This window comes from Microdochium trichocladiopsis (assembly GCF_020744255.1).
Source record: "Microdochium trichocladiopsis strain MPI-CAGE-CH-0230 chromosome Unknown B0I36scaffold_13, whole genome shotgun sequence".
NCBI classification, from domain to species: domain Eukaryota; kingdom Fungi; phylum Ascomycota; class Sordariomycetes; order Xylariales; family Microdochiaceae; genus Microdochium; species Microdochium trichocladiopsis.
In genome coordinates, this window is record NW_025763556.1 from 193,545 (window position 1) to 217,958 (window position 24,414).

The 24,414-nt window shown below is 57.1% G+C and overlaps 10 protein-coding genes and 1 non-coding gene across 11 annotated transcripts; 7 read left to right on the forward strand and 4 right to left on the reverse strand.

Moving 5' to 3' along the window:
• Positions 1-1,057: 1,057 nt before the first annotated feature.
• Positions 1,058-1,812, forward strand: B0I36DRAFT_369131 (uncharacterized protein; the record flags this gene model as incomplete). The annotated part of the gene is made up of 2 exons (XM_046159722.1): positions 1,058-1,323; positions 1,389-1,812. 2 exons carry the CDS (start codon positions 1,058-1,060, stop codon positions 1,810-1,812), a joined length of 690 nt encoding a protein of 229 aa, XP_046005109.1.
• Positions 1,813-2,355: 543 nt separating this feature from the next.
• On the forward strand, positions 2,356-3,239 carry B0I36DRAFT_369132 (ricin B lectin domain-containing protein; the record flags this gene model as incomplete). Its single annotated transcript, XM_046159723.1, has 5 exons — positions 2,356-2,431; positions 2,522-2,653; positions 2,739-2,859; positions 3,014-3,070; positions 3,158-3,239. The coding sequence occupies 5 exons, from the start codon at positions 2,356-2,358 to the stop codon at positions 3,237-3,239; spliced, it is 468 nt and encodes a 155-aa protein (XP_046005110.1).
• A 786-nt stretch (positions 3,240-4,025) lies between these two features.
• B0I36DRAFT_277987 (carboxypeptidase D) lies at positions 4,026-5,807 on the forward strand. The gene is made up of 3 exons (XM_046151429.1): positions 4,026-4,189; positions 4,246-4,532; positions 4,594-5,807. Exons 1-3 carry the CDS (start codon positions 4,054-4,056, stop codon positions 5,686-5,688), a joined length of 1,518 nt encoding a protein of 505 aa, XP_046005111.1. The 5' UTR covers positions 4,026-4,053; the 3' UTR covers positions 5,689-5,807.
• A 145-nt stretch (positions 5,808-5,952) lies between these two features.
• On the reverse strand, positions 5,953-6,056 carry B0I36DRAFT_t207. Its single transcript has one exon. It is a non-coding gene; the product is annotated as a tRNA-Arg (tRNA).
• Positions 6,057-7,333: 1,277 nt separating this feature from the next.
• On the forward strand, positions 7,334-8,520 carry B0I36DRAFT_355405 (uncharacterized protein; the record flags this gene model as incomplete). The annotated part of the gene is made up of 2 exons (XM_046157438.1): positions 7,334-7,859; positions 7,901-8,520. The coding sequence occupies 2 exons, from the start codon at positions 7,334-7,336 to the stop codon at positions 8,518-8,520; spliced, it is 1,146 nt and encodes a 381-aa protein (XP_046005112.1).
• A 586-nt stretch (positions 8,521-9,106) lies between these two features.
• Positions 9,107-11,551, forward strand: B0I36DRAFT_299014 (permease of the major facilitator superfamily). The gene is made up of 5 exons (XM_046151967.1): positions 9,107-9,342; positions 9,423-9,508; positions 9,576-9,776; positions 9,893-10,457; positions 10,552-11,551. The coding sequence occupies exons 1-5, from the start codon at positions 9,151-9,153 to the stop codon at positions 11,197-11,199; spliced, it is 1,692 nt and encodes a 563-aa protein (XP_046005113.1). The 5' UTR covers positions 9,107-9,150; the 3' UTR covers positions 11,200-11,551.
• On the reverse strand, positions 11,533-13,189 carry B0I36DRAFT_369136 (major facilitator superfamily domain-containing protein; the record flags this gene model as incomplete). The annotated part of the gene is made up of 3 exons (XM_046159724.1): positions 11,533-12,437; positions 12,533-13,061; positions 13,145-13,189. The coding sequence occupies 3 exons, from the start codon at positions 13,187-13,189 to the stop codon at positions 11,533-11,535; spliced, it is 1,479 nt and encodes a 492-aa protein (XP_046005114.1).
• A 1,921-nt stretch (positions 13,190-15,110) lies between these two features.
• Positions 15,111-16,088, reverse strand: B0I36DRAFT_255715 (uncharacterized protein; the record flags this gene model as incomplete). Its single annotated transcript, XM_046150900.1, has 1 exon — positions 15,111-16,088. The coding sequence occupies one exon, from the start codon at positions 16,086-16,088 to the stop codon at positions 15,111-15,113; it is 978 nt and encodes a 325-aa protein (XP_046005115.1).
• Positions 16,089-16,630: 542 nt separating this feature from the next.
• Positions 16,631-19,051, forward strand: B0I36DRAFT_389129 (uncharacterized protein). The gene is made up of 3 exons (XM_046161295.1): positions 16,631-17,051; positions 17,143-17,620; positions 17,718-19,051. The coding sequence occupies exons 1-3, from the start codon at positions 16,766-16,768 to the stop codon at positions 18,862-18,864; spliced, it is 1,911 nt and encodes a 636-aa protein (XP_046005116.1). The 5' UTR covers positions 16,631-16,765; the 3' UTR covers positions 18,865-19,051.
• Positions 19,052-19,236: 185 nt separating this feature from the next.
• On the forward strand, positions 19,237-21,844 carry B0I36DRAFT_338316 (amidase). The gene is made up of 4 exons (XM_046155740.1): positions 19,237-19,498; positions 19,573-19,650; positions 19,717-20,348; positions 20,442-21,844. Exons 1-4 carry the CDS (start codon positions 19,437-19,439, stop codon positions 21,653-21,655), a joined length of 1,986 nt encoding a protein of 661 aa, XP_046005117.1. The 5' UTR covers positions 19,237-19,436; the 3' UTR covers positions 21,656-21,844.
• Positions 21,845-22,576: 732 nt separating this feature from the next.
• On the reverse strand, positions 22,577-24,109 carry B0I36DRAFT_255422 (uncharacterized protein; the record flags this gene model as incomplete). Its single annotated transcript, XM_046150872.1, has 3 exons — positions 22,577-22,768; positions 22,799-23,005; positions 23,069-24,109. Coding segments are annotated over 3 exons (1,440 nt in total), but the record flags the coding sequence as incomplete, so codon positions are not given.
• Between the last annotated feature and the right edge of the window lie 305 nt (positions 24,110-24,414).

Here is a 24,414-nt window from a genome sequence, read left to right on the forward strand (position 1 = left end):
CTCAGTAGGCGTACATCGTGGGTACTGTTCTTAGGCCAGAGTCTGCAGCTATTATGATCCGAGGGGGAAAGAATCAGTTCTTCGCTTCGAGTTCTTTTGCAATCTCCACGACTCGACACAGTTTTCAGGTGCTGGGCAAGATGACAAGTTCGTTTATTAATGTAGAAGAACATCTACAGTCATTTAGATATAATGCCTGGTCATCCAAAACGACGCGGCAGCTTCCATCATACACTCCTCTTCGCATCAGATTGTACAGGAACCACTGTTTCTGATTCAGAATGAGCAAGACGGGCATTGACTTCCTCACCAAGTGCACTGCCAGTCACAACCGTGCTTACTCTCGCTCCGAGATGGACAAGCGGCTCTCGATTAGTCTCTTCCCAGACACTGGTGTGCAAGGTCAGATTCAACCATTGGCTGTCACATCGCGCAAGGGATCTGCACGTTCCGGAGCTTTTTCCAAAGCGGGAATGTGAATGAGACATACCCATGAGCAAGATGAAGTCTAGGAGGCCTTGAGTCTGAACTCGTTCAGTAATCGAGGCCCGATACTTGATGGTCTAGCTCTCGATGGAGTCGTTGCGCTGGAATAATCGACGAAATGCGCTAGCGAATGAAACCAGCATGGCTACGTCGCCAGCGCATCTTATAGAGAACAGGCTTGTCAGTGCTCGGATTCTGAGACAAGAACAGTGGCACTCGTGGAAGTCGTTAGCGTCCGCAACGAGTTGCCGCTCCGGCGCTTGACTACTTTCGAAGGGACGCACTGATAGTCAAGAAAAGCAGAACATCGTGTCGACCATCACGATCCCATCCGAAGTTCGATGGGCTGTGGCAGCATAGTGCGGTTAGATGAGAGAGTTCTGAAGCCTTGCGGAGCTCGCTAGATTTCCAAGGGGATATTAATCACGTTGCCGACGCAATGAAACTGTGTCTATATAAACTTCAAATGATCCCAAGTCTGTACAGGAAAAAGGGCATCAAGCAAGCACCATTCAAGCAACTCGAGCCACGGTCCAATACCAATTCCCTCCGCCCTAACATCTCTGCAAAAATGCTGTCCCTCAAGTCTTCCGTCGCCATTGCAGCCACTCTGTTCACGCAGTTGGGTTCTGCCGTCCCAGTCAACGATGAGCGTGATCTCACTTGCCTCATCCCGGCGCCTCAGAATGCCGACTATGACGACCTGACCGGTCTCCCCGGCATCAACCTCAACCCGCTGCCCTCGCCTTACAAGGGACTCGACTACCAGGGTTTCAGTTATGCCAATGTCCTCCTCCCCGGCCTTCAGCCAGGTGTCAAACCACAGACAGGTAGCCGGTATGCCCAGCCACTAACCCTCCCGCCACACCAATTTCGAGATACTAATCATGTTTAACACACAGCTATGCTGTCTCCAACCTCATCACCCAGCTCGGCGGGGCCCCGACCATCTCGGCGCTCTACGACGGCTCCATCATCAGCGGCTTCGACCTGCAGTCGCTATACTTTGGCTGCGCCATCAACCTGGCCCAGGCCGTCGCGGGCATCCCGGTCGAGTGCACCATCACGGTGACCGGCTACCGCGGCAAGACCAACGACGTCGACACCGCCGTCCAAGCCTGCTCGCGCACCTTCACCTACAAGCCCACCTCCATCTTCTTCGCGCAGAGCATGGGCTTCTCGGGCAACGCGGCGTTCGCCGGGTGCACCAATATCCAGTTCGCCAGGGTCACGTACTCGACCCCTGGCCCGCTGTCGCCTGCTGCTGCGGCAGTGAGCGTGGTCATTGATGACCTGCGCTATGCTACGCGGTCTTGCCCATTGTAAGCGATTCAGGCGCTGTGCTGGAGATGCCCGGGCTGGGATTAGAAGCACCCGCGGATTCGAGACAGCCAAGACATCGAGTTGGGCCATAACAATTGGTTGAAGATGGTCTTGACCTCCTGGAAATGGCATCTTGGTAGCATATGGAGCGGAGGACGGGTAAAGCATAAAGACGCAGGCGGAGTCTTGATTTTTGCGCGCCCCCGGTAGAAGCTGGTCGAGAAATGAATCACCGTTTGAGATGCATTGTCCTTCTTTAGGGAGTATGCGATAGCGATCTTGTCGGGATAAGGCATGTGAGACACCGTAACCTTGACGACCGCTGTATACGAGAAAGTGCCCACTCTTCTTAGACCTCGATATCCCTTTGCCAAGCGCGACACTAAGACCGAATCCGTGAGTTGTTTGCGCAAAATAACGGTCAAGTCAAAGCATATAAAGCTGGCGTGCGCCATCAATCCGGCAGTTGCATCCCGAGAAGGTTCTCTGCAAGCCACCATCAAACGATAACTCAATACTTCCTAGCCCTTCAGTAGCACTTTCAACATGGTCAACCTCATCAACGGTACCGTGGTTGCCTTTGTCAATCTTCTCACGCTGGAATGCCTTGATCTTTCGAATGGTTCGTACTGTCCCCGCTGTGTCCTTCCGCAGCCAGGGATTCTCAATTGATCTCGTCTGAGTCGCTGAACCGGGACTAACCATCTGTCAGGCTATGCCACGGACAACACTCCCATCATCGGCTACAACTGCCACTCAGGAGCTAACCAGCAGTGGACCCTGATCGAGCAGAACTCGGTGGGAGCCTGGCCTGTTTGGTCCGTGATCAACAAGGCCACCGGGTGTAAGCCAACACCTCGCCCCATTCCCCTCCTTGCGTCGTCCTGTGGCCAGAGAGCGAAGCAGCTAACATGTCCTGTGCATCATAGCTGCTATGGACCTCGTGGTCGGCCCCTCGAACCCCATCAGGGGCTTCCAGCCATCCGCTAGCAATGCACCTGGGCAGAGCTGGCGTCTCGTGTCAGCTCAGCCGGACTTTGGGCTTGTCATGTAAGTGCATCGCTCCTCCCTTGCTACAAGTCGCAAGGCCAGGAGAGCCTCCTGCATGCTGAGCTATTCCAATCGTTTCCCGCATAATCTGTGGGAATGATGAATGTGTGAGGGTTCACGGTGAAACAGTCAAGAGCTGATATCGTCTTACCAGGATCCAAAACACCCTGACGAACACCTACGCAACCTTGCTTGACACGAGCGTTGATGGGTAAGCATAGTTCTCTCATATTTTTCTGCAGCAAAACAAGCAGTACTCCGATTATTTCAGCTCACTAATAGTTCTTTATGACTGTAGTGGACACGCCATCGCTGGCTACTCTGGCTCCGTGGAGGAGGCTCAGCAGAGCCAGCTGTGGAAGGTTTCTGTCGTCGGTTAGGAGCATTGAGCGATGAATTGGTTTTTGTGCACAGGAGCAAGCACAGCCGACTCTGATAAGAAAGACTTGTGCAGGTAACACTCGATATCTAATATACACTGGATATTCACGTGCTTTGGCGAGATGCTTATCGAATTCCATTTCTGGTTGGGTTTAATCGAGGCTTGTCCTGGTTGATGATCTATACCCGCTGGGGCGGGCCTGTGGCCTTACTCATCCATCCGATTCTAGCCATACGAACTGGAAGACCCTTGCCGGATGCTCAGGTATAACTAGCCTGCATCAGGTGTCTTTTTGCGCTGGTGTCAGCATGGGGTCATCATCCACGTCGTAGACCCACCACGCTCTGCCCAGATGGGAAGGTCGTTGGCATCAGCACTCTATCGAGAGCGTAGAGCATTCTGTGAGCGCCTTGCAACGAATCTGGGAGACGCCATCGAGACTAGCACGAGGAATTGCTGCGGTTGGCAAATTATTTCAACTCATGCTTGACAGAGCTCCGATATTGAGCATCCAGTAGCTCTGAACTCCTCGAAGCACAATTGTGAGCCAGTCAGTAAACCGCCCCTGGCTTTGAGCCAGCCCTATCTCTTCAGCTGAATACGAGGCAGGGATATGAGCAGTGAACCCTGTAGCCACCTGCAACTGTGGAGAGCCCCTTGCTTGGGCCATACAACGTCGGAACTTGGTACCGAAACCTATATGGCACAAGCGAGTACTTAAAGCCCGAGTATACCTTCCAGCACGCCATCTTACCTCGTGGGTTAAGCAGCTGATGCGAGCAGTCGTGCATCTGCCTAGATCATCCTACAAAATGCGGACTTCGCAACTTGCCGCGTTCAGTTGCGGCTTGGCGACAGCTGCAGCGGTCAGTGTTGCGCGAGCCTCTGCGGCCGACAGCCTTCCTCGGCGCGAGTCATACCTCGTCCCGCAGAATGCCAACACTGCCAGTACGTCTAGTCGAGATATATAAGCGTTATGCAGGATACTGACAGGCCCCTCGCAGAGTTCGCTGTTGACGGCACCGCCCTCCCCGACGTCGGCTTCGACATTGGCGAGTCATATGCTGGCCTGCTCCCTATCAGCAACAATGAGACGGACCGGTCGCTGTACTTTTGGTTCTTCCCTACCGCCGACCCGGAAGGCCAGGACGAGATCACGATCTGGCTGAATGGTGGCCCAGGCTGCAGTTCGATGCTCGGCTTGCTGCAGGAGCACGGCCCCTTTCTTTGGATCCCGGGCACGCTCAAGCCAGTAAAGAACGAGTGGAGCTGGAACGGGTTGACAAACATGGTGAGTCTGCTGGATATACTGGGTTGCAGGATGGGAGTGCTCATTCAAGTCTCGCCTCCAGGTATACATCGACCAACCCGTCGGCACGGGCTTCAGTACCGGCGCTCCGCGCGTGACGAGCGAAGAACAAATCGCGGCCGAGTTCATGGGCTTCTGGCGCAATTTCATCGACACCTTCAGCCTGCACGGCAAGAAGGTGTACCTGACAGGCGAGAGCTGGGCGGGCTACTATGTCCCTTACATTGCCTCGGCTATGCTCGACTCGGCTGCGGCAACCGCTGCATCCTCCAACTCGTCCAAGCCAGACAAGTACTTCAACGTCAAGGGCTCGCTCATCTACAACGGTCTCATCGGGGCCAGCGACACCCAGGGCGACGGCGAAGTCGTCCCGTTCATTGAGCGCTGGTCCCAGTTCTTCAACCTCAACGCGAGCACCATCGCCGAGGCGCGCGCAGTGCATGAATCATGCGGCTACAAGGCCTACAAGGAGACCTACTTCACCTACCCGCCTCCTCAGGTCCCTTTTCCCTTCAACGAAGCATCCTGGGAGGATGGGTGCAGCGTATGGTCGATCGTCTACGATGCCGTGCTGCGCATCAACCCGTGCTTCGTCGAGTACGACATCACCGCGCGGTGCCCGAAGCCGTGGAACGTGCTCGGCGAGACCGGCGCGATAGACTACGTCCCCGACGGGTACGAGATCTACTTCAACCGCACCGACGTCAAGAAGGCCATCAACGCGCCGCCCTCGAAGCCGTGGTCGCAGTGCGTGAGGGGCGTGTACCGCGAGCGCAACGCGCCGTCCTCGCTGACCGTCCTGCCGGGCGTCATTGAGCGGAGCGACAGGACCGTCATCGCGCATGGGCACTGGGACTTTGCCCTCATCGACTCTGCCACGCGGTTCTCGATCCAGAACATGACGTGGGGTGGCAAGCAAGGGTTCCAGGAGGAGCCCAGGGACAAGTTCTTTGTGCCGTACGAGCTGAGCCACGACGGCAGGGCGGGCGCGGGGGAGATGGGCATCACGCACACCGAGCGCGGCCTGACGTGGGTAGAGAACTTTGGGGCGGGCCATCTGGTGCCGCAGTTTGTGCCGGCTGCGTCGTACCGCCAGCTGCAGTTCCTGCTGGGGAGGATTGATAGCTTGACAGAGTAGTCTGTGATGATGGGACTTGAGCATCAGTTGGACAGGAATGGAACAAGCATCTCATCATCTTGGAAACCCTTCTCGATACACACTCCACACCTAAATGAAGAAGCAGACCAGTCCGGATAACCAAAAGTTCTTCCTCGTTCCATCAACACCCCTACCCTAACGCGCACACAGATCCAGAAGTGTTGCTGCATCCCGGAGTGGGTCACCAGTAAAAAAAGATTTCCAGGCTTTCCAGCGCCTAAGTTGAGAAAAAAGCCAAAAAATTGATCTCGCTGGGGATCGAACCCAGAATCTCCTGATTTCAGGATAAACCATGTTTGAATCATGGTCCGTCGTAGTCAGACGCCTTGCCATTGGGCCACGAGACCAAGTTGTTGTGATTGTTGAAATGCAGCACCTTGTCAAATCTCATATTGCAAAGCTACACCCTCAGTGCCTAAACGGGGTCCGTTGTCGACGACGCCATCTTCGCAAAAGCTTCAACATCACAGCCCGCGGCCCACAAATTGCGTCTTACCTTCACCAAGGCGATCGGCTTGCTTCTGATCCATAGGATCCCGTAGTTACAGGGCTATTTGGCAATGCTATCGCTGTACTTCTATGTGACTTGTTGCCCGATCATCCTCGGTTAGTGTTCTCTTGACAGCCGGGTAGTAATCAGGCACGGGCTCAATTGTGAGGGCGCGGCGCCTCAAAGGAAGGAGTGGGTGGACCTGCTGAAGAAGGGGCCCACTACATGTTGGCTACACAGATGGTGCCCTAGGAATGCACGTGGCACCCCGTCCATTTTGCCCCGGGTGACCGCGTCTCTAGCTGGAATCTTGTGGTGCGTGTTATATAGCTGTTCGTTTGTTCGATCCCCATGCCATGCCTCTTTCGCGAGCACAGCGACAGGGGCAGACGTTAATAGAGCATGGGCGATGCACTGTGACCGGGCACAACAGCGCCGGAGCTGGCTTACTGGTGCCCCAGAGTATACCCATACAGACGTGACTGACTGGCATTTTTGTATTGTCCTCCTTCAGATAGTGGCCGGATGGTGCACAAGAGAGACAAAGGGTCATTCCCAATCACGCAGCAACTCCTCGTTTGCAGTTGGGAGCACGTCTCCACATGTGGCACAGGACTCTTGGGGACGTGCTGCGTTCAACAATATGGCTGTATCCTGTTTGTTCAGCTTCTGGTCCTATACTTGTCTTTTTTGGACTCTGGAACGTAACACTGCCAGAAGGTGGCTCAGGGAAAAGAGACGCGGTATGTTGGTCTGTCTTAAGGCTTGGCATGTACTCAGGTCCGACAAGCCCAAAGCAGCACAGAGCAAACATTTGCTGGCGTCCTTTTACGTCGGTCGAGCGACCTTCTTTGTTCTGAGAGCCAGATCACAGACTCTAGAGTGTCAGATGTCGGACAGCCGATGTTGACGTGACCTCCGAGAGGACTCTGTGAGTGTACATACGAGTCGTAGCACAGAGATGGCTCAAAGACCACGATTCCTTCCTGTGCGGTCTAACTGCGCATGCGCCGTGGCCTGTATAAATACAATATGATCCTTCCATGCCTCCTGGACATGATCACAACGATAGCAGGATATCGACAGTAGAACAAGACCAGCCAATTCGAAAAAGTTTCCAAGACCACGCCCAGCATGAGCCAACGTCAGATCACTCAGGGTTCCCCTAGGAGAACCGAAAGCGATGTCGAGAGCAACCGGGCGCCAGCCTCAAGAGTCAACGCGAATGAGCGGTGGCTCAATACCGTGCTCATCCGCTTCGCAGAGGCTTTGCTCCGGCACTTATACAAAGCGGCGGAGCCCAGCCAAAACCAGATCCAGGCCGGGCTGACCAAAAAGGAGACAACAGAGGCCTGGGAAGCCGTTCAAAAGATCTGTGAAGATCTAAAGCTGCAGATCCCGCCCGGCAAATGTGGGGATCTGTACAAGAAACAGCTTGCGGATGTGTCCAAGCATACCAAGAGGATGGAGACACTGTGCAACATGATGCTCAAAGGGTTAAGCACAGAGCACCGTGAGTTGCTGTCGTGGGCAGACATGAAGGATAAGCAGGAGTTCCAGAACCATGCCATGATGGCTGCGATCGAGTGGTCAGTCGCCGGAAGAACAAACGCGCTGAAAATCAAACTCGAGGAGCTTTGGCAGAAGCACGAAGCTGCAAGTAAGAACCCGAGCTCATCCATCCAAGGGACATCCGCCCAGGGTCAGGCCGAGCCGAGTTCGGGGGCATCCGCCAAAGACGGGACCTCGGATCAGGAACTGACGCGCTTGAAAATGGAGGAGGTCGCGGCGTTCCTCGACAAAGTGACATCCGACATGTGCAAGCACGCAACGGAGGTTGGCAAAATCACCAAGGACAACACGAAGCACGCGATATCCTCGGTCAGTTATCTCACTTCTTGGTGGCAGATCATCTTTGGTATTGCGGCCGGCATAGGCACCGTCATTATGTGGACGCAGACTATACTCCCACATCTATCCAGTCGTCCAGAGCTGTTGAGGACCAACAAGGGGCTTTAAGCGGGTGGTATGGCACCACCGTCTCCACAAGCCATTCTATTGTCACCGATGCCTCCATCTGGGCAAGGCAAACTGCGATGAGACAAAACTTGTCTAGCCCTGCCGATGCCAACAGCTGCATTTCGTTACGCCTGTCTCCTTCCGCTTTCCTTTCAACTCCTACCCGTTTGTTCCCACGCTCATTGGATTTGGATTTCTCGTATCCGGTTTTATTGCATGTCGCATTTTCCTTACTGTTTCGTCGCACAAGCGCTCATCATTGTTGCAAACCACGAACTTCTACCCCTTTGCGACGGGTCTAATAGAACAATACAACTCGTGCTAGAGACTTATTCAATCCAGTTGATTGCTTCTGAGACCGCCTACCGTTGATCGTGCAGACTGAGAGGGTGGGAAAATCACTCTTGCAAGGTCTCTGCCTTCCAAACAAACACGTCCCGGAACATTAATTCTGCATTCGTGTCTCGGAACTCAAACCAAGTAGGGTGTTTTCCCAGACTTCTGTCGCGACAAGCACCTGCTGGCTCCTATTGGTGATGATTGCAAGGTCTTGGTTTTGAGGGGTGGTTTGTCGCGCATGCTACGTCTCTGTCGTGTTCACAACGACCCTTGCCCACCAGGGAAATTAAAAGTTTGCACTCAGCGGTTCTCGCCTGGAACCTCACAGGTGCAGAGTTCCGGACAACTATTGATGAGGGCAGCCTTGCGCATTTCTGTGCCTGGTGCATTAACCCTTGTCAGGGTGGTGGAGTTGACGCAACCCCGAAGCCGCCATTTTGAGCATCTTGGCACGTCAGCTTTCGGGGCGGAATAAAGGCACCCAATCTGACAGATGTCAGCATCGTACGACTTGACACTCTTCCTTGATCATCATCCGTCAAGTTTGCTGATGACTCGCGACACGGCACCTTTGCCATTTCGCTGCCATTACCATGAGTGTAATCACAACGACAACAGCTACATCCGCTCGACGCGAGCTCCAGCCTGCGGTGCCGAGCGAGCCGATCGAGCTGCAGGCTCCAGCTCCTGAGCAGAATGAGCACGACGAGATTGTAGCGCCAACTGGCACGCGCTATGCTGGACTCCTGGCCGCGCTAACGATGGCACTGATCACTGTCGGACTGGTATGCAGCACTCTGTCTTGATCCCGGTGGCTCCAGTCGAGATGAGGGACTTTCCTGACCGCGCGCATCCATGACCGCAGGACTTCAGTATGATTGCCGCTGCGATTCCGGCCATTACCACCGACTTCAACACCATCTCCGACATTGCGTGGTATTACTCGTGCTTGTAAGAATCCTCCTGACTCGGAAATCTCTCTAAGATGTCCCTTGAAAGGTTACTGATCCTTACACAGCCGCCTGGCCATGTGTGCGACGCAGTTCCTCTTCGGCAAGCTGTACCATACGCTGTCGATAAAGGCCGTCTTCTTGGCGTCGGTGTGTGTCCTCGAGGTCGGCGCCCTGCTTTCAGGCCGCGCCGCTGCTTCGCCGATGCTCATTGTCGGCCGGGCGATTGCTGGCATCGGCGCTGCGGGTGTGTTCTCTGGTTGTTTTGTGTACGTTGGACTTTCCTTGTCTTGCTCTGCTAGGCCCCCTTTTGCTCGTGTCCACAGCAGAGCAATATTTTGTCCTACCGCGGGCCCGCTAATCCTCTCGTCTCTGTGCATTGCAGCATCATCGGCCGTAGCTTCCCAGCCCAGCAGCGCCCTGTGTATGCTGGGCTTGGCGCCGCAGTCGAGGGAATCGCCATGGCCGGCGGCCCCGTGCTTGGCGGGGTGCTGGTCGACTCGCTTTCGTGGAGATGGTGCTTCTACATCAACCTGCCGCTAGGCGCGGTCTGTTTTGTCCTCATGTTCTTCACCTTGCAAGAGCCCCCGGCCGCCGCGGGCCCCTCGAGCATCGACTCCAGAGATGCCAGCCTGGCCCGTAGTTCGGGGATCAAGATAGTCGACTCCCTCCGTGAGCTGGACCTCGTTGGCACTGCCATCTTCGTGCCCGGCATCACCTGTCTCCTCCTCGCCGTGCAGTGGGGGGGCTCGACGTACGGCTGGACGGATCCGCGGGCGGCCGCGCTCTTCGCGCTGGCCGGCGTGCTGGGTGCTATCTTCTGGTGGCAGGAGCGCCGCAAGGGCGACAGGGCGTTGCTGCCCAGCCGGGTGGTCTGTCGCCGGGGCGTCCTGGCGGGCATGTGGTTTGCCTTTGCTAACAACTCGGCCTTTGCCGTGGTCGAGTACTACGTAAGTCGTGGAAGTTCTGCCAACCGGAGCCCGCGAGACATTATGGTGTGCTAACCTCAACTGCTCCCCCGTGCCACGACGACCGCACGAACAGATGCCCACATACTACCAAGCCGTCCGCGGCCTGTCCGCCACCCAGTCCGGCCTACTGTGCCTCCCGCTCGTTATCGGTCTAACCACGTCCACCGTCATCGGCACGTCTCTGACCAGCGCGCTCGGCTACGTCACGCCGTTCATGGTGCTCACCGCCATCCTGTCCCCCGTGGGCGCCGGCTTGATGACCTCCGTAAGCCTCGACATGTCCCTGCCCCAGATCCTCGCATACCTCGCCCTCTTCGCCGCGGGCGTCGGGGTCGGGCTCCAGGGCCCGCAGGTCGCCGCCATCACCACCTTACCACCGCGCGACGCGCCGATCGGCGTCGCGGTGGTCCTGTTCGCGCAGAGCCTGGGGCCTGCCATATTTGTCGCGGCCGCCCAGGCGCTGTTCACGAGCGCGCTGCACGACAGGCTGTCCCGCGTGGTGCTGAGCGGCGGCTCGTCGTCGATGACGGGCGAGGATCTCATGGCGATGGGGCTCTTGGACATCAGGAACCGTGTGGCTGCCGAGGACCTGCCCAGAGTGCTCGAGGCGTTCAGCTCGGTGCTGACGACGGTTTTCTTTCTGGCGGTCGGGCTCTCGTGCTCGACTTTGCTTGGAGCTGTAGCGATGGACTGGGTGAGCGTAAAGAAGAAGCGGGCTTGATCGGATGACTCGGACCGGGCGGTGCCTTTGTCCGTTAATATGAAGACCGGAGTCGTAGGAGGGCGTGTCAAAGGAAGATGAGTTATCAACATCACCAAGACTGGCGTGCGGAGAAATTCAAGTACTTGCGGTCGGCAGCGTGATGTGTTACATGTAGACGAGCAGACTTTTGGAGAACAATTTGGGGGTTCAGTTCAGATTATGCGACTGGCGCTGAAAGTCAATTCTCAGATATACCCAGCCGTCGCAAGAGTATCTTGACACTAGTTAGTGAGACAACCGACAGCCATCACACCCCCACGGGCAAGGCTAGCACTTCCCCCGTAAACCAACTCAGTACTTGTACAACCTCACCCTCTCAGCCCCCTGCTCCCTGATCAGCTTGCGGTTCCTCCAGCCATAATACACCCTCAACATGACACACCCGACAGCCACCATAAGCAGCAGCGCCGCGTTGGTCCAGTGGCCCGTCGGATACCCCAGCTTCGCCTCGTCGGCCTTGTAGGTCCACACCCCGACAATCTGGCCGGGGGCGCCGCCGAGCCCGATGTTGAGCGCGATCGCGAGCCCCACCGAGGCCGTGCCGAACGTGTTGCTCGAGAGCCACCCCAGCAGCGGCGGGATGCAGGCAAAGGCGCCGCTGGCCGCCACGATCAGGCACCCGTAGCGCGAGGCGTACGCGTCGACGGGCAGCGCCGCGGAGCCGATGAAGCCGGCGGCGCCAATGGCCGCGAGCGCCGCCGAGTGCAGGGCGCGCATGTTGAAGTGGTCCGCCGAGTAGCTGGTGAGGACCTGGACGACGTAGGCGACGGCGTAGGGCGGGACGGTCATGAGCTGGGCGCGCAGGTCCGAGAAGCCCAGGCCGGCCGTGATGGAGGGCGTGAAGAGCGAAAGCGAGCTGAAGGGCACCGAGATGCCAAAGTAGACGACGTAGTGGCCCCAGAGGCGCCAGTCGGTCAGCGTGTCCCGGGCCTCGGGCCACGTCATGCTGCTGTGGTGGCCCTTGGACCCCTCGAGGCTCAACCTGGCGACGGCGACCTCTCTCTCGCGAGCAGACAGCCACAGCGCGTCCTCGGGCCAGTCGGGCAGCAGGAACCAGACGGCTACCGCGGAGACGCAGGACGGGATGCCCTCCAGGATGAACAGCCACCGCCACGCGGACAGGCCGGAGACCTGGTTCATGTGGCCGACGCCGTAGGCGATGGCTCCTCCGAAGGCTCCTGCCAACGTAGCTGATGCTGCGGCGTTCATTACCAGTTAGTGTTGCAAAAATCGAATTGGAATGCCCAACGGGTGTTGTTGCGGCGCTCGTATACTTGTCATTGGGCCTTACCTAGAATGAGGGCGACGCGAATGCTCCGCTCGTCCGTCTTGTACCAGAAAGTGAGATAGTACACCAGCCCGGGGAACAGGCCGGCCTCGAAGACGCCGAGGAGGAATCGGACAGCAGTCACGGAGGCGTAGTTGTGCACTCCACCTAAGCTTATCGTAAGCCCGCCCCAGGCGAACATTAAAATCGCGATCCAGCGGGAGGGGCGGAGCTTCTTCAGCAAGATGTTGGAGGGTGCCTCGAAGACCCCGTACGCAACTAGGAAGACCATGAGCGCAATCGTGTACTGGTAGGCCGTCATGCCGGTCTCGGTCATCAGATCGTTGCCCGTGCTAGAGTTGAGGATCTTGGCGTTGCCAATGTTGGACCGGTCCAGGTAGCACAGGAAGTAGATGCCCGCCGACAGCGGCACGATGCGCTTGTCCTGCTTCCAGCGCACGGCGCGCTCTTCTTCGGCGGTCGCGCCGATGGCAACGAGGGGGTCCTCGTAGGCACCTGGTTGCGCGTCATCAGGGATTGGAGAGTTGGTGCCCTGTTCGTGACCGCCCGGGTCTTGGTTAGATTTGTGTACGGAAGGGAGAAGGGGGTTCTGATTTGCAGCTGCATCCTACTGACCGATTGGCCCTTCTCAAGGGAGTCGGCGTGCTTGTCCTCCGCCATAGCTGCCTGCCTTGGCCGTATACACAAGTTGTTGTCGTTGTTAGTGCAGTGGCGTCCGGGCCAAGCGGTCAAGCTTCGCGGGAGGCGCTTGGAGGCGAGGAAACTCTGAGCTTGGCAGGGTCTCTTGAGGGGAAAGTTACGACCGCCAGCTTCTACCCTACTTATTGTTGGAGGGCATCCTTCCTGTTGGCTGCTTGACAGCACATGACCCCTGGACTAAGCGGGACCATTAGATAATTACCCCGAGCAACCCCACCTGTCTCCAAGCAGGTATCGGCTGATTTTCGGCCCGGAATTGATTTCTATTCGTCGAGGGAACGCGAATCTCAAGAGTGTGGAGCCTGGGGAGAGATGATCAGTGGCCGTCTTGAGCCCCAACAAAGAGCGGTCGGTGTGGGCGGCAATGTTTTCTCACTGGACCCTGGCTGTGGGGGCCGCGGAGGGTTTCCGGGTGGCTAGCCCCTAGCTGTCCGGCCACTCTGTCGGCGCATCTTGCTCGGCTTGCCGCGACAGAGGACGTCTGCCGAAGTGGTTGGGTCATCATTTCGGTCCATAAATTCATCCTTACAAGTCTTGAGATAGGACGGTAACCGCGCATTGTTCTGAGGCTATTTATCTACTCATTCGACAAAGAGTTTGTACGTGGTGGCAAAAGAAATGCAGGTGTGCACGTTAAATTAGGAAGTGAAATTCGGGTTTGTCCAGATACCTTGACTGCGCAAACAACTGCTGCTACGTTCGACTCGGCTGAGTCTCGTAGCACATGCAATAACGAGCAGTCTATGGACGTGGTGTGATGAAAATCCATGCCTGGATCCTGGTAAGTAGACACGGGCTGTACGCAGTGTCATAATCAGAAGTCGACCCAAGTTGGCACTCAAACATATGTGCTTCTCTTTACAGGCGTTCTTGAGCATCAAAAGTCTGTGGGAAGATCCCGATCTGCACCTTTGGTGATTCCACGGCCTCAAAAGCGCTGGAGAAATTCTTCTGTACTCGACAAAGCCGACACTTGGGCACCAAGGCCGGAAGCATGCTCGCAGTGATCTTGGCAACTGCAAGGAGTGTGCTCGCAATAATTCAAGCTGTATCTTGCAGTCAAGGAGCTCTCCATCGACCGGATGACTTGTACACGAGCAGAACAGCATTTTAAGGACGTTCAAACAGATGAGTCATCGCCTCAGCTGGGTGTTGCGCCATATTGACGTGGGCTATCCTCCACAATCCTAAACCTCCATCCTCCACTGGCCGACTCCCACGTTCCTCTCCTCTCCACATTGTATTTTTGCAGCCTCCTGCAGTAGGGTAGAGATCTTATGGCTTTTCAACGTCTCGGAGAGAGTTCAGGCAGCACTTAGTACTTCTGTCTGCCTGTGACTATAGCCACTGGCCTGTTCAAAAACGCATTGGCATCCTGTCCGTCTTCAAGACATCGCACGTTCCGGTGCCTCCTGCAACATATGAAGGGCTTATTGGCGAGGCTATTGCTGTTCTTTTCTCAGAGAAAAACAATGTAGCGAGGGCTGATCACGTTGTGATCAATGATCCTAACAAAAGCCGAACGCTCGTATGATAAAATAAGAAAATTGATTACGAATGCACCGAATAGTGATTTTGAGTGTGCAATAACCGTCGGCAACAAAGCGAGCGGCCGTAAAGACTGCAATTCGTCGAGATGAGGTGGTCATGGTTGCCTAGAACTATGGGTTGCGCAACACGTTGAAAGCCTAGACGTTATGCATAATTTATATGACATTGATTTTAAGAGAGACAATGGTGTATCTTATGGACTTGCTCAGACAACTTCAAGCTGCGTCAGAAATACAGGAAACAAAGCTAGCCAATGAAAATACCTCCGCAATCAATTATATCTCGACACAATATTCGAACAGAAAAGTCCCAGTCAGGTGGTTCACGTCACTCATTGCAGCGCCTCGAACCTCTTGAGCAGCTCCTCGTCCTCACCAGCGCAGAACTTGACAGTCCACTGCCATAGGTCCTCCTGCTTGGCCACGTCGTAGCTGACTTTGCTCGAATCAATCTCCTTGGCTCCTTCAAAGTACTTGCCCGACACGCCGCGCACGTCCTCGCCCACCGCCAGCCGGGCCAGGTTGGCGCCCGACACGGAAGGATGGTGGATGTTGTCCATGCCCATCAAGAGCCTGAGCAGGGGCAGCACGCGGGGCAGCACGCGGAACCAGAGGAACCGCTCGATCGCGGTGCCCTCCCTGGCGAGCCCCGTGCCGGGCATCAGCCCGGGGTCCATGGCCGTGACGGTCCAGCTCGCGTCCGGGTGCTGCTTGTTGTGGGCCTCCAGCCGGCGGTGCAGGGCATACGTCCAGAGCACGTTGCACAGCTTGGCGTTGCAGTACCTCGCGCGGCCCTTGACCGCGCCGGGGTAGCCGCCCGCAACCTCCTGCGCGGTCGTGTACACGGCGTCGGGCATGCCGCTCTTCTGGGCCGGGTCGTGGACGCCGCTGGCAGTGATGACGATTCGGGCGTCCGGGGCGAGCGAAGGGGCGAGGAGGTGGAACAGCTGGGCGTGGCCGAGGTGTGTGACGGCAAAAGTCTTTTCGATGCCAGAGGGCGTGAGAGTGAGGTCGTTGGGGAACTGGAGAGCGGCATTTAGGACGACCGCCTTTATGGGCGGGTTTTGGGTGTTGGAGCTCCAGGCCATTGCGAAGCGGCGGACGTTGTCGGGGTCGGCGAGGTCGAGGGCTTGGAAGCGTACGTTAGACTGGCCGAGGGCGCGGTTGATGGAGTCGGCGGCGTGCTGCTTGTCAGAGCGCGAGGCCACGACGACGAGATAGTCGGGCCTGTCCTTGGCGATCTTGAGGGCGGCCTCGTAGCCAAGGCCGACGGTGCCACCAGTCACGATGACGGAGCCTTTGTATGCCATGGTGTGGGCGTGGTTGGATGTTGGAGATAGCGACAACAGAGGTTTGCGGCTTGGTGGCTGGTGAGACAACGTGGTAATGAATATGCGAGTGGTATAAGTAGATGATGCGATGATGCTTTGGTTTATAGGCTGGGAGGGAGTGTCTGTCTGGTCCGTCGTCCTCCCTCCAGGTGTACTTATACCGCGACGAGGGACAGCCGGTGTTGGCTCTATGGATGGCACGAACCAGCATTACCTCCGTAAAGCCCGACAATGCCAGAGTCTGATATTCGAGATGGCCTTGGATCTGGAGATGCACTTGTCCCGAAGCCGTGTCGGCTAGCAGAGATTGGGGCTGGAATAGCATCCGTGCGGATGAATGCCATCCGGCCGGTCCTCCGCCCCGGGTCCACGCTAAGCCCAATGAGGCCAGCAGTCGATGCTTGGCACCGCCCGATCGGGGCATCAGTCGAAAAGCGGGGCGGTGGGCCCTCGAGGCTTAGTTCCACCCGCCCATGTGCCCCGTCATCAGCTTTGTCAACTCCGCCGTCCACGGCCTCGCTATCTCCGGCCGGCCACCACTGACTGTGTCCCTCTCTCTTGTTGCTGCTGTCGTCTCTCATGGAACATGAGCCTCAGACACAGCCAGCTCACGTACGTCCCCCTGCCGTCGCTAGTCCTCGCACAACCAAGCCGCCATGGAGGACCCTTTCATCGTCACGACAGATCTCGCAGGGATCAAGCCCAAGGGCGACTCGCGGCGCCTCATCCGCCGCCACGTCATGAAGGGCAAGAACAAGCGGCCCAGAAAGGACTCTGGCCTGCAAGGCTCGACACGGTCTGCAGCGTGCCAGCAGCAAAACCAGAGCAAGTGGCTTGAGGCTCCTGGGCCAAATTTGTACGCCCATGTCACTACGATGGACCTGGCCACCATGGGCTTCCCCACAGACATGGAGCCGTACATGATCAAGCTAATCACACAATGTAAGGTCCATGGCATCCCAAACCATTGAGATGCTCCAATACTTTGGCCTCTCCACTATTGGCTGACCGCTACCACCTGTCCTCACCACAGTCTTCGTCGTCGTCGAGGAGACAGGCTCTCCCCTTGTCCGTTGCACGGAAAAAGGCACTCCATACTCACCTTACGACCTCATATACAACGACCTAGCTCACCTTCACATCACCCTGTTCATGGCCCAAACATACTTTGACAGAAAAGCCTTCCACCACAGCATTGACGGCAAGCCGACGAACTTTCCTAGTGGCTGGCCCAAGCCCCAGGAGCCACAAAACTTGCCACCGCTCAGCGGCCGAGCCATCCTCCATATGAACAAGGCCATCGAGTATCTCCAGCGCAAACTCGCCGTTCCGGACTTGGCGACGTCGTTGTCGGCAATTTTCGTCGTTCTATGCTTAGGGACGTGTGCCGAGGGACTGGGGGACTACGCGTGCGCCGAGAAACACCGGCAAGGCATGCATCATTTGATCGAGGCAAGGGGCGGGATCGAGTCTTTGGCATCGTACCCTCTCGTGCAGTTGAAGTGTTGCAGGTCAGCCCGCATTTGCTTCACCACCCACCACCATCCATCATGCATCTCTTGTCCCAATTATGCTGACCCTTGGAGAAAATCTTCCTGCCGTGCACAGGTTCGACATCAGTCTATCTCTCAAGACCGGCCACAGGCCGACACTTTTGCATCAAGTGTCCTGGAAAGCCCATATTCAGAACCTGAACGGCACCTTGTTCAAGGACCATCAACCACACGACAATTTTTTATCAGCGACGCCGACCTCACCGCGGACATGTTTGCACCGACTCTGCCGGACGCCTGACGCCCGGCTGGTAAACATCTGGACTGACCTCTCGGGAGTGTGCAAGTCGTTCAACCTCGCGCTGCAGATGGGGCGGAAAGTGAAAATGGTCCTGAGCAGTGACATTCTGGTAGCCGTCATGTACCGGCTGCTGTATCTCGACGGTGTATACTGCCCTAGAAATCTGTGCTCCGACAGCCTCGAGACGGACGGCAATCTGTTCAAGGCCTCGCCGCCACCGCCGTTGTCGACATCGTCGCCATCAACAACGTCGTCGTCATCACCTGGATCATGGTCCTTGTCCACGACACAATCATCGCTGTGGTCGACTCCCGCCAGTGCAAATGTCCTGCACACTGGCAGCGGGCATGGTATCGAGTACAGTCCAAGCTCTCGAGACCATGGCGTTGGTGGCCTTCAAAGAGGAGGTGGTGGAGGAGGGTTAGTGACCCACCCCGAAGACCACGAGTTGCTTCGCTTGGCCATGCTTGCCTTGACCTCGACGATATTCTTCGATACATACGGCCTGGAGCCCGCATACCCGAGTTTGGCGGGACAGATGTCCCGTGCGCTGCTCAGCGCGCTGCAGGACGAAAAGGGTCTGGCCGCCCAGCCGACAGAGACACGGCAGGTGCATCTGTGGGTGGTCTATGTAGCGTATACTGCCCTCTTCTCCGGCAACGCCGGCTACAACTCGATGGTGGGCAGCAACAGCAGCAGCAGCAGTGATCTAGGCATGAGCTTTGCCGCGTGGCTGCACGAGAAGCAGTGTGCTCTGCGAGCATCGCTAGGCTTGAACACCTGGGCCAAGACGAGGGCGGTGCTCAAGTCGTTCCTGTGGGTCGACGTGGTAAATGACTGCCCGGGGAAGCTGTTTTACGACACCAAGAGCTCTGCCATTGTCGGTGATCAGGGCATGATCGGAGGTGAGGGTAGAAGGGGGGTTAGCGAGCTTTTTGATGTTGAACGGCTTTGGGAGTGAGCGGTAAGGCTGTATACTGCGACAAAGAACCTGGCGGCACTACCCTTTTTCTCTTTTTCTCCTTTTTTTTCTTCTTGAGGGAGAGAGAGAGAGAGAGAGACGGCAAATGCAAGACAGAAAACTGCTTAGCCATTGCTTTGACCGCGTCTAACTGGGTACTTGGCCTGTGCTATTCCAGGCAACGCTGACGAGTGATCCCCAGGCTGCTGTCTCTGGCTGGGGGTTCATCACGTGATCCCACACCCATCGGGCCCGCCGCCAATCGGGACACATCACGGACCCGCCTCCGCGGGCTCCGCACGGAAGCCGCGGAAGGCACGGCCGGGACACCCACCCAACCCCAACCTCCTCCTCCTCCTCCTCGTGAGGCCAGGTTGACGAATCCTCGCACGTCGCTGCCTTGCGTCACCCTCGATTATCCTGGACCTCGGCAGAGACCGTCTCGACGCCTTGGACCTCTTCGAAAGGTATATTCGCGCGTGTCCTGGACGACAGCACGGCCGCCCTGTCTTTATCCCCTCTGCTTCCCTTACGACGCCCGGCTTGCCCAGTTTTGGTACTCAACACACAACATGTCAAACACAACCATGGCTCCGAACAAGAGATTCTTTCTCTATCCCGAGCCCATAGCCGCGTGAGTCTCAGCAAGGCTTGTCTGCTGCCTCTCCCATTGGTAGACCCCTGCTGACAATAGCCCTCTTCCTTCAGACCTCCGTCTCCACCACGTCCAGAGAGACAATCAAACCCGGCATTATCAGGGCTGGTCCTTGTCATCGCTACCTGGCTGTACGTGTTCTCCACCAGAGACGCATCGGGAAATCCTTGAATGCTGATATTGCACGTGCCCCCCAGTCTGGAATGGTCCAGCCTGCTCAGGCAGTACATCTGGAAAAATGCTGGTTTCGGCGACCTGCGCAATATCCGGGGGAGCCTAGAGTCCACCGAACCGCGGTTTGACCCTACCGTCTTTCCCCTCGAGGACGAGGCGCGCCCAGATTCCCCGTCCGAGACCAATGGAAGCGGCAACGGCAACGGCACCGCCGCCCCGGAAAAGACCAGCAAACTCGCCCCCGTCGGACAGCGCCACTACACCGTGGCTGACTATCGCGAAATGTACCTCTCTGGAGAGGTCACGCCTTTGGACGTCGCGCACGTTATCCTTCCTTTGATCCGTCGGGACACGTCCCCTCCCGGTCCGCACTCGCTGGCCTGGCACGACGTCAAGGTCGAGCTGGTCCTCGCTGCCGCCAAGGCGTCCACGGAGCGCTATGCCGCGGGCCAGTCTCTGGGCCCGCTCGACGGCGTCCCGTCCGCGATCAAGGACGAGTATGAAATGACCGGCTACACGACGACGCTGGGCTCGGCAAATGAATACGCCATCGCGAAGCTCGAGGACGGCAAGCCGGATGCCTGGAACGTGCGGCAAATGGAGGCCGCGGGGATCGTCATCTTTGGCAAGGCCTCGATGCACGAGTTTGGCATGGGTGCGTGCTCTACACCGAGTCCCGTCCCCCGTGATGGTCAAGGAGATGATTTAGAAAATCCTTCGCTGACAGTTTCTTTTTTCAATTGACCAGACACATCCGGCAACAACATCACCTTCGGCACGACCCGCAACCCGTTCAACCCGGCCTACTACCCGGGCGGCAGCTCGGGCGGGTCCGCCTACGCCGTCGCGTCCGGGCTGGTCCCGATCGCGCTGGGTAGCGACGGGGGCGGCTCGATCCGCATCCCGGCGTCGTACTGCAGCGTGTTCGGGCTCAAGACGAGCCACGGGCGGCTGTCTTGCAAGCCCGGCGAGAACCACAGCAACACGAGCGCCGTCAACGGGCCCCTGGCAGCCGACATCCGCTCTCTCGCCGCCTTCTATGGCATCCTCAGCGAGGCCCACCCCACCACGTATTTCCCACAGCGTTCACCGTTCAGTCCGGCCCCGACGGCGGACCAGATCCTCTTCTCTCCCTCAGCATCCCAGATCGGGGGACAGAACAGAAAGAAACTCCTAGGCATCCCCGAAGCCTGGTTCACCCGGGCAGACCCGTCGGTCCAGAAACTCTGCCGCGCCACAATCGCCCGGCTCGTCACGCAAAAGGGCTACACCACGGTTCCCATCGACATCCCCTTCCTGCACGAGGGCCAGATCGCGCACGCGCTGACCATCCTGACCGACGCGGCGAGCCTGCTCCCCCCTTCGCACCCCACCGTGGCCCGGTACAAGCGGGACTACGCGCGCCTGTCGGCCGCGAACCGCATCCTGCTGGCCCTGGGCCGGACCACGACGGCCGTGGACTTCCTCCTCGCGCAGCGGCTGCGGCGCGTGCTGATGCAGCACCTCGCGTGGCTGTGGTCTGCCGAGCAGTTCGGTCCGGAGATGCTCATTGTCACGCCCGTCAGCGCGTGCGCGGGCTGGCCGATTGGCAACACGGACGTGCGCGGCGGGGAGCTCACGCGGGGGCTCAGCGACGGGGATCGCACCCTCAGGACCATGGAGTTTGTCTGGATGGGCAACTTCTGCGGCGTGCCCGCGTTGTCGGTGCCGAGCGGGTATGTCGTGCCCAAGGAGGGTAAAGGGGGTGTCGCCGGCGAGGCGGTGGGTAAAGGGGAGGTTGTCGAGGGGATGGTGCCCGTGGGGCTGATGGCCATGGGCGAATGGGCGAGCGAGGAGGGGTTGTTGAGGTTCGGACTGGACGCGGAGGAGGTCATGGGTGCGGAGGAGGACAACGTGCAGCGCCGGCCTGAGTGCTGGGTGGATGTGTTGAAGCTTGCAAAGGAACGGAAAGGCAGGTCATAGAGGAGAGTGATAGGAAGTGAAGACACCTTATTAGATGCGACTAGATGTAGATTTGACCTCGGCGGGAAGTCTCGCAACGAGCCAATTACATAGAACAATGCGAGCTATGATTGAAGAAGATCCTCCGTTGCAGATCTTCAGAGGATCACGCTTCTTCATGTTGAGTTGATGGATAATCAGTTGTTTCTCTGTCCATGCTAACAGTGGCCTGCCTGATGCTACCTGGTCCGCTGAGTAACGTGGGCCTGTCCATAGCCTAGATGTATAGACAGCAGTACGGGCATATCGCTGTCCTACGCTTCTAATTCGCCTTTCACCTCGCGCCGTCTCTGAGTTGCTTCTGTAAAGCACGTATCAGCACAACTTTTGAGCAACAGAACCGGGGGCACATCTTACCAAGGCATCGCCCAAGGCTGTAAAGAAAATCATCTTGACGTCATCCGCGTCGCTGACGCCACCTTGCACCTCAAAGGTGGTCTTAAATGCTGCGAGATGCCTCTGACGCACGGTATTGTCCAGGCTTATCGTGTGGTTCCACGCCTCCTCGTTCACGAGTCTACCAACATGGCGCCGAGCGAGCAAGTAGAGCTGCTCTCGGGTGCTGATTCTGATTCTTTGGGGTACTAAAGGCCCTGGCATGGCTGACTGCTGGCTCCTTGAGGCGCTTGAGGTTGCAGCTTGGCTAGAAACTACTTGTGTCGGGCTGCCTCGATGCGGAAGGACAATCGCGGCCGGACTCCGGCCTTGTGATCCATTCAACGTCTCGGAAGGTTGTGGAGGCTCCGCCTGGGGAGGCCTCATCTGGGGGGCAGATTGCCTGGTCTTGGTCCTGGACGCTGCCACTCGCGGAGTCCCAACGTGCATCCTGATCTCACTGTTTCCATTGCCTTGAGTCGCTCGTCTTCCGTCCGTATCCGCAGTCGCGACAAGGCTGACGCCGCCGTCAAACGTGATGCGTTTCCTCACCCGGAGTCGCATGTGGCGTGGACCGAGTGCTTGCAGCCGGCCAATGTTCTTTTCACCGGGCACCAGCATCTGCGCGGTAGGGCAGAAGACCAGTGCCTCGCCCGTCTGCAGCTCTGTGATCGACCGGAACACGTCTTCCTGCTTCCGCTCAGAAGCACCCGCACTTCCTCCTGTGACGCCCGCAAGGTGCCCCTTGAGGGTGCCGTACCAAGCTGGGGACGAAAATCGATGGACGAATGTGGCATTCGACAGGTCAATGAGTTTGGGGGAGAGTGTCGGCTCTTGAGTGGCTATGAGCACCCGAGTGCTGACGTGCCGCTGTTGTCGGATGATTGAGGTCAACTCCTCAGTGAGGACTTCGGCGGCTCCGGACTGTGTAAGAAACTGGACAACCCATCATCAGCGAGTTGATCAGCAACGCATAAACGCGGGAAACCTCATCATTACCTTGTGGGCTTCGTCAAGAGCCACTACTCGACTGCAGTTCGACCGCTCTTGCATGAAGATGGAAAGACACATGGAAAACAAGCTACATGCGTCGTCCGCTGACAGGAAGGGGTCGCTGAGATCGACAATAGTCAGAGTGCCGGGCTGGAAAGCCCAGATGTCCTGCTCAGCAGCTGCTGGTTTGGTCGAGTGAGGCGTCAGTTTCGGCGTGAGGAAGCTGTCCAACAACTCAAGCCGCATATTGAGCGCCACCTCCTGGTCGCGCATCAGGGGTGTATCCGCCAGGCGCTGTCGAAACAGGCTGTACGTGAATGGGCTGCCCTCCATGGCAATCTCGCGGATGATTCTCATCACAATCTCCATGTACAGAGGCGCAGCTTTCCCAGTGGGGTTGAACGCCATCAGTTTAAGGATTCTCGAGATGTTGAGCTTGGAGTCGTCAAAGTATAACGGGACGATTTGCGGTCTCGGGCAACCCTCAGGAAGACCTTGAAGGTCGCTGTACATGCGGTCCATGGCCCATATGTTTGACGGGGCTACGAGGATCTTGACAGGTATGCCTGAAGAGCACAAGTATGCGGCTTCGCAAACCTGTGTTGCCGTACTGCTCGAGAATGTGTCGTAGTGGAAGATGAGGCCTGCCATGGGATGAGAGAGCGTCCCCGTCGGATTGTTCTGGATCAGACACGATTCAAGCAAGCAGGAGAGAGTGTGGCTCTTGCCGGCTCCCTGGGAACCGCAGATGAATGCTGACCAAGGGACGTTCAGGTTTGCCAGAATGAGCTGATCCTCAGGGCTTGGGTTGAGCTCATCGACGTCTTCACAAAGGCCAATTAGCCCATATTGTGGTACTAGACCACGACTCGTTGATTCTCGCCGTGCAGGCGTCTCCGCCAGCGTCCGAGCCGCGACACTGAACAGTGGTGCATTGGCAAAAGCCTGACATTGCCTTTCTTGATCCGCATTCAAATTGCGGGTGTTCTTGTAAGGCGCTGGCGTGTAATTTAGTAGATCCTGGATGTCCAGTGCGTTTTGTGGCATTTCCACTCCGGGTTTCGCGTTGGTTTGCCGGAAGTAAGAGAATATCGACATGTTGACGGAAAGACCCAGCCACTTGAGCAAAGAAAGTCATAGCTCAAGGACAACAAATGACCTTGTGAATGTGGGAGTGTTAAATGGTCAGCGGTGGACATACGGCCCGCTTTGAATGCTCAGAGGTACAGAGCATACGGTCCCGGCTGGACACCAGTTTGGTGGCAGCATCCCGCCAGCGATATCAGCTTCGTCTCAAAGTCTCGTCGGGTGCTTCCGGCGGCCGGAAAAGCAATCAAATCGTGCATTAGCGC